Consider the following 13,803-nt stretch of genomic DNA (forward strand, 5'->3'; position numbering starts at 1 on the left):
ATATATATAGGTACGTGACTGGCTACCTGTCCCTATGACATAACTTGACTGAAAACCCTCCAAACATCCCTCAGACATTCTAACCTACACCCAGCCATGGAACTCACTTCGAGCGGAATTACATATTCATCTGAAAAAGACTGGTCGCATCGAAGCAACATTTCAATAACACTTTCATTCAGCACTACTACTGACACCTCACACCAGGGTTGTGCAGCTTACATTAATCATTTCCGCTACATTCTGAAATAAAATATATCAGTTGCAATGTCCGCTCTAGTTGATGATAGCTCTACACATTGCCGGTAAAATATTCCTCATTCCAGTTATTACTTTATGGATAACAGGTACACAGCACAGTTGCAGCGTTGATTGCTATCGGCTTAGAGAATATTCCACAATAATTCCTGCGTTGGGAGTGTATGCAAACTTAAAAATCCCGTGCTGCATCAGATAGTGGCCGCTGATGACATTACCGGAATACATTAGCATACAGATTTTGCAGTTTATTGCGAGGTGACCAAACTTACTGTGAATAAACGCCTACTGACATTACGAAAAAACAAAAAAGTTGCAGTATCCCAGAAAAAGCGATGCAGCAGGAAACGGGATATGTCGTTGTGTGAGATGTGTTTACAGGTGTGTGTGTGTGTGTGTGTGTGTGTGTGTGTGTGTGTGTGTGTGTGTGTGTGTGTGTGTGTGTGTGTGTGTGTGTGTGTGTGTGTGTGTGTGTGTGTGTGTGTGTGTGTGTGTGTGTGTGTGTGTGTGTGTGTGTGTGTGTGTGTGTGCGCGCGTGCGTGCGTGCGTGTGTGTTGTTTAGAAGTGTGCGTGATGTGTCAGTGTGTGGCGTGGTGTGTTGCAGTTGGTGGTGTGGTGGAGAGTGGTATGGTGCGGAGCGGTGTGGTAACATGGTGTGGCAGCGTGAAGTGCGAAAGTGACGTGTGGCAGTGAGAAGTTTGAAAGTGGTAAGCGAGGCAGAGTGAGATGCCTGGTAGTCTGTGATATGTGGAAGAGCGAAGTGTGTCTGAGGTGCGGCAGTAGTATGTGAGGCAGTGTGAGGATCAATGCGTGGCAGTGTGAAGTACTGTATTAGGAAGTATGGCACCGTAAAGTGTGACTCTGTAAAGTGTAGCATTAAGCGGTGTGGCGATGGGAAGTGTGGTAATGTGAGGTGTGCCAGTGTAAGGTATGCCAGTGTGAGATGTGGCAGTGTAAGATGTAGATGTGTAAAGAGTGACAGTACAATGTGTTGCAGTGTGAATTTTGGCAGTGTGGAGTGCAGTAAGGCTCTGTTAGCAATACGTGTGGCGGTGTGATGTATGGTTGTGTCATCTATTACACAATGACTATCCTGGCGCCATGTACAGACAACATACTAATTCTACGTAACAAGCGCACTGTTTGCTTTCCATCTCTCATACTGGGAGTGACCTAGAGGGTAACAATGAGACAAGCAAAGATGCATGTGCAGCCGCTCCAAAACTTATCTTTATTTGCGTGACTGAGGGTTTCACTAAGAGCACTGCTATTATCCCGAATTTGCACAAGGCAATTTCTGAACGAGCGTATTGTATAGTTTTTTTTTTTTTTTTTTTTTTTTTTTTTTTTTGATAAAAAGGCATGCATGCATGTACATGAGAACTTACTGGGGAACTTTTCAGAGCTGTCATTCTAGTTTCAGATGTTAGTCTTGTATGCACTAGGACTAGCTAATTATCAGTTACAGAATTTTCTAACGAGGAGCTTCGAAACAGGCTTTCTTCCCCCTTTCATTGCAAGAGGTCATTCCCGAATTGCTTAAAATTATCTTGAAGATGCATGTTTTACCTAAAAAAAAATAAAGTCGTTGTACTGATGGGGAAACCTTCTTACAACCGCCAGATGATTATGTGCAACTCGAAAACTCACCTCTAATAAAGGAATTAACGGAGACTAGCCCATATCTTATCCTACCTGTTCAAAAAGTATCTCATAAACGTCGAAAGATGACAGGAATAAAGTAAAAAATACGAAATCGTAATCCAGGGATTAAGATGGAAAAATTAACGATATTTTCGGGAGCGACTGTACTGTGATGAAATAAGCATTTGATGGGGAGGATGGGCCGGGACTACGTGTATCAGAGAGCGAAGAACGACTATCACCTAGCAATACAGACCAATGATTTTATATGCAACTTAACCCTTCCAGTCTTTTATGACACATCTTACTGGGCAAAGTCGTCTGAGTTTAGCTGGATAATATACTAAAGCTCTCCTGACCAAGCTAATGTCTCCAGTATTAAACACTTAGACCCATATTCGCATCGGGTAAGGAAGCTCCCTAATATTTCTTCCTTAACGATTTATTTTCCAAACTACTTATTACCAGTAACGTGCGCTTTGTGAGAGCGTGACGTGCGTGCGAGGGTTTGTACATATCCCTATCATCATAAATTCACCTTGGCGTAAACTTTCAACATTTCTGGTTAGGGAGTTGAAGAGTAACAGAAGAATAATTGATCTAAAATATTTACTTTCTCACGTTTCTCTCTCTCTCTCTCTCTCTCTCACACACACACACACACACACACACACACACACACACACACACACACACACACACACACACACACACATGCAGCACGCACGCACGCGTGCACGCGCTCGTGCATTCAACATATGAAAGTGAAAAACAGCTCATACCTCGAGTGTGTCACTTTCATGGTGCTTGAAAATGATTTCATAGTGGAGCATGTCAACTGAAGCCCTCGGTACATTCCCTTGGAAAGCAGGGATTGCAAGGGGTTTCTTTGGTCTCATGAGTATCTATATGGCTAAAAACAAAATTTACTGAATCTAACTGCTACCTGCTGAAAGAATTTCTTCTCTACCTCACATACTAGAAAAATTATTAACCTGGGAAAACCATCCTAGTCGGGCCGTGTCATGTCGAGCCGGGTCGGGTCGTGTCGGGCCGCTCATTTCTAAGCTGAACGTGGAACTAACATCGTTTCGTTACGCTTGTCTGTTTCGCTCGCTCGTAATTATCCCGTGGTTTGCTTCATATTTTTTTTTCAATATCGACACAGACTGCATGAACAACACACAAGAATGCAGTAATGGAGCAGAATCAGAAATAAACAGGTAAAAAGGAGGTGTTTGTACGTTTCCCTACCGTACTAGATTACCGCTCTTAGGCTCCTAGCAAACACACTCACATGACTAAAACCTCCTGGGTGTAGGTAGGAAAGAGGGTTATGCTCAAGGAAATATGTTCATGGGGCCCCCGGTTATAATAAAACATACCACAACGTGACACAAACCTGAAGATTGGGACGGTGGGGCCGGGTTTACTCCTCCTACCTGAGAGCGAGGAGCATCTTATGACTGATCTGTACATGTAACTAAAGCTGAAAGATTATAAATAAGGTTCCTGGAAATATTAAAAGGGAGGGCCACAAACCTGTAGATGGGTACGGTGGGCTGGGTCTCCTTGTACCAGAGGGCGAGGAGCGGCTTATCACTGGGGTCTGCGGGTCTAGGCACGATGCAGGGCAGCTCTGCCTGGCCTCGCACCACAGTCCACTCAGAGAACCAGGCTGCCGGGGTGAGACAGAAAAGGTCAGGATTTACATTTGCCAGCATAAATATTGATTCATTTAATTATTTTAAATAACGAGACATGAATAATGATTCCAGAAACCCAGCTCAACAGATAATCCAAGATATACTGTAGAATTTTTCGCAGCTGTTCATCTAAAAATGCGAAGAAGAAAAAACTTAGATCAATGGTTACCAGCTGTACAATGGTCATTAAAACAGATCATCAATTTTACTAAGTTCTAATATTTACAATACGACCCGCGGTAGTTGATGTTACACCCAAATCCCTAATTGCACAACTGGGTGAGCTGGGACAAAGGGGGAAGTAAACTTTTTTCATCAGTCTGACCGGCCAGAGAAGCTGTCACGGGTTTTTCCCATTGCAAATGAACGGGAGACAAGAAACAGGCCAGAGAAAATATTTTAAAAAGGATCTTAACCCACTTTCCATATTTAATTCGTGCTAGGCCTATCTCCAAACGATTTTCCCTGGTGTAGCTGCGAAATATCTCCCAGAGTGAAACAGGTTACAGGGTGGACTCCTTGATGACTCACAAACGGAATACTACCCTGACTGAAAATGAGCATGAACGTTGTGGATCTAGGCTACTTACACAAATAATACAAGTCTTTCATATTAACATCGCCAGACCTGCCCCAAACATGTCACACGACGGAATATACGTTCGGGATTTCGGAACATCAGTTTCCATCTGACTGTCGAGAAAATATGCTTTCATTGTGCGGAACTAAATCAAAGCACGATTCTATTTCCACCAGAGGAGAACAACACTAACATCCATTCCACAGAAAATTTTATGAAGCATACATAATAAATCCCATGACCTTCACAATTCACAGAAGGATTTTTCTTTTTCGATCTCATGCTCTTAACTTATGGCCCAGCGACCGACCCCCGCACTCAGGGGAACATGGTCACTGCGGGCCGAACAGAGAGATTTATGAAGTGGCAGCTGGCAGCTAACGAGGGGATGTGAGAGAGACTCCCTTAAAAGGAAATTCAATAACGTAATATCTCACTGTTCTTCCCTGCACCACATGCTAAACATTTCTCTGTATATTTTTTTCTCGGTTCCTTAGTTATCATTAACTTGAAGCCCATACACTTAAAGACAAGCGGAAATGAGCAGCCAATGACAGAAAAAAAATGAAATAGTGTTGTTCTACGCATTACACCATTATTCTCTTCCCTACATCATAAGCTAACGGTACATATATTGTTTTAATCTATCTTTATCTATATTTATAATTACCCCCAACACACTCTGAGGCACGATGCTGCTGAAGGCCATGCAGGTATGAACAGAATATGACACTTAGGCCTAAACATAGAACAATTAACAGAGGGTGAACATATAGCATAAATCATAGTCTCCATCCCTACACCCTTGAGCTACATAATAATCTAAGACAGCCCTCCTTCCCTCCATCCCAGCCCTCCTTTCCCCTGCACCATAGTCCCCCCTCCCCAACCACCCACTGCAACACAGTGCTATAATTCAGGCAGTATAGTCCCCCCTCCTTCACCATAATTTTATAATACATGGACCATACTTCCTTCATACCTGTATCACAGTTCCATCATACGTGCATTACAGTACTCCGTTTCGTACACCATAAGCTATAAAGCTCTATAATGCCCACACCATACTGTAGTTTCCCATTCCTGCACCTTAACTTTATAATGCACAAGTCACAATCCCCCTTTTCCATACATCACAGTTCTACAATTCATACACCATAGTCACCTTTTCTATGCACCATACTCCTATAATACATACACCGTAATTCCCCTTTCCCTGCACCATAATCTACACAATTCCGTCTGATCCTGGCCGCTAAGCCTTGTCCCCTGGGAGCCAGAAAATGATGGCACGGTTGGATGGCACTGCGCGAGTTACATGGGGATTAATTGGATACGACCGCCAGACAACGTTAATCAGTCTCTCTCTCTCTCTCTCTCTCTCTCTCTCTCTCTCTCTCTCTCTCTCTCTCTCTCTCTCTAACAATTCACAAACAAAATAGGTAAGACAGGTCTTATTAGACCAGGGAAGCTTTAACAAATATCAAAGAAAAAGCAAAAAAATGAGATTATTTGGTTCTTCAAGATTCTAAATTATTCACCTTCTCTTCTATATCAAATTTCGTGGTGATTTCACAGTGTTCCCTACACCTCGTTTATGTTGACCTAAGATCCCTTTTCCTTTTCAGGTTAGTTGATGGCGAAATGTTGTCAGACTGGAGGGTTGAGTCGATCAGTAACAAAGGAGATTCATTCGTACCTCACAGATGAGGCTGATCGAATTTCATGCAAACACGACTTTAGCATTGAAGTTGTGTGAGTAACCTACAGTAGTTCCATCAAGTAAGAACACACCGTCTGTAGTCACGTAATTAGCCAAAGTCAGAATAAAGACGATCCCAAGTCATCATCATACTCTTAGAACCATTAACCCCCTAAATCCGATAACATTTTTTTTTTTTTGCTACCACCAGATGATTATATTAAGCTTTGGAAATACCTCTTATAGCGAAGGGGTTAAATAATGCTCTACCTTACCCAATCCTGCTCGAAAGGCCTCTCCTGAGCTGAATAAAATCGAAGTAAGAATATGGCGCGAAATGAGTCAACGTACTGGAGGGGTTAAGAGTCTGTAAAGGCTTTTTAAGGACGATGGCGTTTCACTTAATTTATTCTTCATTCCACCAGACAACTGAATTCATCTTACAAAATACATCTCGTAATCAGAGCGGTTAATCAGAGCTATCTCACAACCTCAATTCGATGTCCCTTGTACGCTAAATGAAATCGTCTGGCGTAGCAGGATAATAAAAAGGACGTCACTATTTGCACAGTGGTTAATCGTCGACTACACAAAACATGCCGTAACTGAGGGGCAACTGTGAAACATGAGAAAGTGTGCGTGAAAGTGATATGATGCAGCATTGTGTGTGTGTGTGTGTGTGTGTGTGTGTGTGTGTGTGTGTGTGTGTGTGTGTGTGTGTGTGTGTGTGTGTGTGTGTGTGTGTGTGTGTGTGTGTGTGTGTGTGTGTGAGAGAGAGAGAGAGAGAGAGAGAGAGAGAGAGAGAGAGAGAGAGGGAGAGAGAGAGAATGATAACACTGATAATGCAACTGTTGTGTTAATTAAAATGATGGCTGAAGAGGTGAGTGGCGAAGTGACTACGAGGCCTTGCTCTCAGAGGTGTTTTGCGAACTCTCCTTCAGCATATAACTGTCAACCATCGTGATCGCATTAACATCAGTTCTGTGTCGCCCACACTGCTGTGAGTAGGTGTGTGGGAATCCGAAAGGAAACATCATTATATGTGGTGCTCTCACACTTTTTAGACCCTCAGCAGCGAGATGGCTTTGAGACCTCGCTGTAAGAGATTTTTAACCCACCTGATTATATGTCAATATATCTAACTATCAATAAATCTATCTATCATCTATCTATCTATATCTGTATCTATCTATATCCATCTATCTATCTATCTATATCTGTATCTATCTATATCCATCTACCTATCTATCTATCTATCTATCTATATCTATATCTATACCTATCTATCTATCTATCTATCTATCTATATCTATACCTATCTATCTATATCAATATCTACAAATAGACAGATAGATATACTGTATATATATTCCTTCAGTTATGGTCTTTTATCATGTTCTTCCTCAAATAGAATGGAAAAACCTTACAACTCAGGAGCATCCCACACTCTGCGTTCCACTCCTCTTTCCGAAATGCATTTTGGACAATTTACCTGTTTTGACTTATTCCCTGCATTTCTTCAGATATTCTCTATTCCCACGTTCTTCACACCATCACCATCATAAACTTTTTCCTCACCTAAGGATGCAATAAGGTATGATCCAGAGACAAGGGAAGAGAAAGTATAATAAAGGGAGAATTATCAACAGTCTCCGGTGAAATGACCAACCAATCAGTCCTATATTATTCAAGCCCAAAGAATCCTCGTCCTAATTCCACCGCATCCTTAATTCTCTCCACCTCTCTTTCCCCAACTCTACTTTCAAAAGCTAATTTAGGGGTCTTCCTTGTTCTGACTAACTCCCATTATCCTTCAATCAACCTTTATTTTCAGTTTTTCCTCAAAGTACGAAAACAAGACTAACAGCATCGATTGTAGCCCCAACCATCCTGCAGCATTCGAAACGAAAAGAAACAATAATTTACTGGTTAAGCAATTAACACTCTTCAGGCTCACAGTCTGTCCCAGTACAGCTAACTGCCTAGTGCTCTGCCTTGTTCCTCTCTTGTTAGATTTATGACTGTTACTGCACGACGCAGGCACACGGCTACCACTCTTGAACTCTGTATTTGGAGGAGGCGGGGGGGGGGGGGCGGTGGCTGAATCGGTAGAGAGGCGGCTTGCTGTCCTGATGGACCCAGGTTCGAATCCTGGCTGGGGCAGGGGAGAGTTTAAGGATTTGAATTTCATAAAATGCAGACTTTCCTGATCTACCAGATGACCCGCCGACATGTCGTAAAAATACCCCCGCTAATACCAATACACCAGTCCTGTAAGAGACAGCCCTAGCATGTATTCAATAAGGACGGTGGGTGTTAGCGCCGAAGTGGTGACATGTGGAGGTGTAGGAGGACTACTGGGCCTTTGGATAGGCTACTGCCCCCAAAATATAGGCCCTGAAGCCTTTGCCCAGAGTCGGACACACACACAAAAAAAAAAAAATCTTGTATGTGTGTAAGCATGTGGCGCTACGCATGCATGAATACCCCCGCCCCCTCCCCCAACTTCCAATCCACATCCCGTAAGGCCTGGACCGCATTCTTCAAAACAGTACAGTGACTTAATAAGCGAGTAAGTGGATAAAAGAGGATGCAGTCTTTATCTGGTTGCCTTTTGGGTGAGAAAAAGAAAAAAAAAAAGATACACGAGCATTCTATTGTCCGTTCTCCTCTGTTCCCCCACTTCACGTTTGGAGACAGATTTTGAAATGGCCTGCCTGATTTGATTTGTTCCCTGTGATCCTTCAGTTATCCTCCATTTCCCTGTTCTTCACACGGACAAGAAAAATGAATTCAACTACATAACATCCTACATTCTCCCCCTCCTCTCATTCACCAGACTAACTTCATTCACTTATTTTGGATGGTTTTCATTTTGCTAATTTATCTCTTTTATTCTGCGTTTACCCTCTGTTCTCCTATTCATTTTCATTACTATTATTATTCACAGTGAACAATAACAGAACACCCTACAAGCCGCCTTCTTTTTCTTTCTCCATTATATTTTCGGATTCACATTTAAGAAAGGTGCCAGCTATTTAACTAATGCCTTACCTTCCTTCCCATTCCCTCTTGCCACACGTTCTTTTTATACACAGAAAAGTAACGAAACTTGACTTAACCAACACAGGAAAGGTAAAAAGAAAAAAACTCACCTAACTTCCTCATTACTTTCTTTCCTCCGCTCCTTCTTTCACTCAATGCTGGAAACTTATTTGAGGAGTGAAAATGGCCTTTAGATTATTAGTGCATCTCCCGTGGCCTTCGTAATTACTTCAGCAGACCCACCACTTCACAGCCTTAACTTCCTAGGTCACCGCCGCACGTGAGGGGAATACCGCCGGACTCCAGTGGGGGGGCAGGGTGGGGAGAGAGGGGAAAACGTGAGAGAGGGCGAAAGGGGAGAAGAAGGGAAGAGGGAAAGTGAAAGAAAGAGGAGAGAGGGGGGGAAAGTTGTGTGTGTGTGTGTGTGTGTGTGTGTGTGTGTGTGTGTGTGTGTGTGTGTGTGTGTGTGTGTGTGTGTGTGTGTGTGTGTGTGTGTGTGTGTGTGTGTGTGTGTGTGTGTGTGTGTGAGAGAGAGAGAGAGAGAGAGAGAGAAAGGGAGGGGGGGACGAGGGGAGTGTGCTAACCTTGACCATCGCAGGGCTTGACCTATGCCTCGGGGCCTATCATGCATGTAAAGCTGCACTGCCAAAGGACGTCCCGTTGCTGGCAGACTGCGTTCTAAGTTACGATGAGTCAAACCAGATCCTATGGTGATGGTATGCAACTATATTCACTGTCTTCCTCGCTGCCCGGGAGATGCAAAATATCTAAATAACAGAAACTATGAGAGGAACGCTGGAAAATCTAAGCCCAGGAAAAGGCAGTCCAAAAAAGTAGTCGAGTTTATGCAGGAGGGCGGCTGGGGATAAAATTTTGGTGTGTGTGTGTGTGTGTGTGTGTGTGTGTGTGTGTGTGTGTGTGTGTGTGTGTGTGTGTGTGTGTGTGTGTGTGTGTGTGTGTGTGTGTGTGTGTGTGTGTGTGTGTGTGTGTGTGTGTGTGTGTGTGTGTGTGTGTGTGTGTGTGTGTGTGTGTGTGTGTGAGTGAGGGCTTAACGTTACCCCTGATAAGCCCTTTGTAAACAACATAAAGCACGTAACACACAAACATCAGAGGCTCAGAAAAATAAATGTTAACAGTCATAATCACACAAGAATTTTACCGATTTTCTGATTTATTTGCTATTGAGAGTATACAACAGTTCGCTCCCACTTTTTATTCATTTAAACAATTCACTCTAAACTACAAACAATAACTACATCAAAAATACATATAATTCTGATAACAATAGTCTCCGTGAAAATTCTGAGTGAAACCTACAATGATCTAAAACTGGGATAACTAGATAGACCAACAGTTAAATGCCAGACGGATAATATGCAGTGAAAGACAGATGACAGGAAAAATAAATAATAATGCTGATAGATGAACTGAGGTGAAGGTCAGATAGACAGAATTAACAGTGAAGGATAAAGAGACCGATGATAGGTGGTGAAAAATAGACGTGAATACAGAAGATACGTAGTGAATGAAAAATTTATAAGGAAAGTAATGAAAAGTAGAAAAAGGCAGAGAAGTTAAGGACAAACAGGAAAAGTAATAACGGATTCATAAACAGACAACGTGAGAAGCAGTGAAAGATTAGACAGACAAAGGAATATTAGCAAAAGACATACTGACAGGAGACAATGAGTAAAATGTAAATAGACAGAAAATAAAGCAGACAACAGTGTAACGAAAACTATACAGTTAAAATAGCATGGAAGGGTAGGAGATGAGGGGAAAAATTAAGATTGTTTAAGTTAGGCGGGGTTAGCTGAGGTTAGGTCAGTTTAAGTTAGATTAGATTAGGTCAGGTTAGGTTACGTGAAAGAAAGTATTATACAAAAAAACCGGCAGCGAAACCACAAGCAGGAAGGTGAAAAGAAACGGAAGCTGCTAAATGAGAATGAAGAATCACGTAAATAAGGTACGGACGAATCAGATTACGGAAAACTTAGTTCAGATAAAAAGAAGACCGACAGATATACCAAGAGACAGAAACCAAACTACAGTAAGAAGAAAAGAAACACAAGCAGTTAGAAGGGAATGGAGAACCCTGTAAACAGGAGTGAAAGGCTAGGTTAGGATAGGTTACATTCAGTTAGGCAAATACACAAAACAGATGTAAAACCACAAACTAGTGTAAGACGAGACAACAGGCAAGAGGTTAAAAGGGAATAATGGCGAGCTTCGTAAACAGGGCAGAAAAGTGAGGTTAGGTTGGGTGGGTATTTCTGGAGAGGAAGGAGGAGGAGGGACTAAGTGGTAAGAAGATTGGGAGATAAGTCAGGAGGGATGCTGCAGCGAGGTAGGAGGAGGTGAGGGAGGGGAGGAAAGGGAAGAGGAGGTAAAGTGGAGGAGAGAAGGGAGAGAAATTGGAGGAAGGAGGTAAGATGAAGCTGCAGGAAGGAGGGAAGTTGAGATGGGGGAGAGGGGAGGGAGAGGAGGAAGTAAAGGTAAGATGAGAGGAGGGGAGGAGAGGAGTTGGAGGGGGGGGGAAGGAGGGATGCTTGTGGGAATAGAAAAACTGAAAGCGGGAAGCAAAGTGGAGGGAGAAGGGAAGCTAGATCGAGGAGGGAGCAGAGAAAATGGAGGGAGGGAGAAAGGAAACGAGAAGCAAGTGTGAGGACGGAAGAGGGAAACTGGAGGGAGAAAGAGGACTAATATGAAGCGATAAAGTTTAAACGGAGGGATGAGAGGAAACAGATAGAGGATAAATTGGATGGAAAAGCTGGAAGGAAGAAAGGGGATATAGAAGGAAGGGAAGAGAGTGAGAAAACGGAGAAAGGGAAGAATAGGGGTAGAAGGGAAAATGGAAGTTAGAAAGCTGAAGGACAGAAAATGGAAGGAAGAAAGGGGTTAGACAGGCGAAGGGAAGAGAGACGAAATGAGAGACAGTACACAGAGGGATGGGGAGGAATGGGGGGTGCGGGGTGAAGAGAGAGAGAGAGAGAGAGAGAGAGAGAGAGAGAGACCGGGAGTGGTGTGGGTATGATAAGCTTAAGAGATTAGACGATTAGAGAAACAATAAAATCCCTGATGATGATGATGGTGGTGGTGTGTGTGTGTGTGTGTGTGTGTGTGTGTGTGTGTGTGTGTGTGTGTGTGTGTGTGTGTGTGTGTGTGTGTGTGTGTGTGTGTGTGTGTGTGTGTGTGTGTGTGTGTGTGTGTGTGAGAGAGAGAGAGAGAGAGAGAGAGAGAGAGAGAGAGAGAGTGGTGTGAGGGCGATAAGCTTACGGGATCAGACCATTAGGGAGAACAGTAAAAACCTGACGCTGATGGTGGTGGTGATGGAGGTAGAGAGGTGGGAGATTAAAGGAGAGTAGAGAAGAGAAGAGAGGTGACAGAGATGATAGACTGATAGACAGACTGACAGACAAGTAGACAGACAGACAGACAGACCTGGCAGACAGTTTAACAGACAGACAGACAAGCAGATACAGAAAGACAGACCGACAGACGGAATGACAGACAGACAGACACATATACAAATAGAAAGACAGGCAGACAGACAGACAGACTGACTGACACATTACACAGACACATTGAGAGAGAAAGAAACACACACACACACACACACACACACACACACACACACACACACACACACACACAGAAACAGAGAGAGAATCAATAGTTCTCGTTATTTAAAACACTAAAATTGCTTTGCAGTTACAAGGCAATACCCTGAAAATTATGTTTATAGTCGATATAATCCCATAAATCTATCACAATCGTTAATATACACACAGACAAATGTTAAAGTGCAATGGACGTGGGCCCTTCGTGCTGGTGTGGAGTGCAGTGCGTCGGTGCGGGCCCCAGGAAATCAGAAAGACGCAACATGAATTATGCGCTAATGGAGTCTTAGATTGAATCCTTAAGAGTTCCTACGCCGAGGAAATTTGGTGGAAAACAGAAAATCAGAAAACAGAAAATAGTGACGGAATTTAATTTTTCACAGGAGGAAATAAAATGTAGGCAAGTGTTGACAGAAATGTACTTATACTAGTATAATATTTTTGCATTACAATTTACATACATATACAGGACTATATATATAATGCATCATTTATGAAATATATATTCCTTCCTTCTGTTTTTTTTTCTTTATCTGAGCACATTAATGGTAAATAATTTCACCTTTATCCATTTCCAGTTCATTAGTCCAGGACTTCGTTCACTTAGCACATCATCAGCTATCTGCAAATATCCTTATACATTTGGTGAAATGATGGTTTGATACGCAAAGTGCAGCTAATAGCACAATGTCTAACATTATAAATTCACGATATTGTGAAGGAAAATCAAAACGTCTACCGCAGCTACAGTAACTCACAGTGTTTCTATAGACTTTAGGATTGCCTAGAAAATATTTGACACATGAGTAATTGATAGGCAACGATTGATACACACACATTCACAAGCACCTATGGAGTAGTAAAATAGGTTATCTGTGGATAGGAGAGAGCAAGAGTGTATGTAAACAGCTAGAAAGGCCGTGAGTGACGGTAGGCACTGCATAAGCAACTGTTTACGCTGAGCTGTGTGGCGGTGTTGGTTGTCTGTTTTCGTGTGAGGCAATCAGTAAGCGGTCTTGTTCGGATCCTCATTAGGCTAAAAATGTCACTATCCTATCATGTCGTGTTGTCTGGCTGTTCAGGGACGGTAACCTCTTTCGTATGTGCGGTTCAGGTCAAAAGGTCGACTAATATTTTACCTCTTGTGCTTGTAACTCACCCCTGTTGACTAACGTTTCTAAACTGAGGGAGACTATTCTCCCCTAGAGATGATTCCCCTCCATGTAATGCGTAAAGAAGGTGAGTGAT

General features: G+C 42.7%; 1 protein-coding gene across 1 annotated transcript in view; it reads right to left on the bottom strand.

Annotated features, from left to right (window-relative positions):
* LOC145419116 (adhesion molecule nephrin-like) overlaps nucleotides 1-13,803 on the bottom strand; it is a 322,976-nt gene that overhangs the window by 139,898 nt on the left and 169,275 nt on the right. Inside the window, exon 2 of the mRNA XM_080287362.1 lies at nucleotides 3,445-3,580. Within this exon, the coding sequence (XP_080143488.1) occupies nucleotides 3,445-3,580 (136 nt within the window). The remainder of the gene's footprint in view (nucleotides 1-3,444; nucleotides 3,581-13,803) is intronic.

Source organism: Coenobita brevimanus, chromosome 14, assembly GCF_032717465.1.
Source record: "Coenobita brevimanus isolate Jiangsu-jjx chromosome 14, ASM3271746v2, whole genome shotgun sequence".
Lineage (NCBI taxonomy): Eukaryota > Metazoa > Arthropoda > Malacostraca > Decapoda > Coenobitidae > Coenobita > Coenobita brevimanus.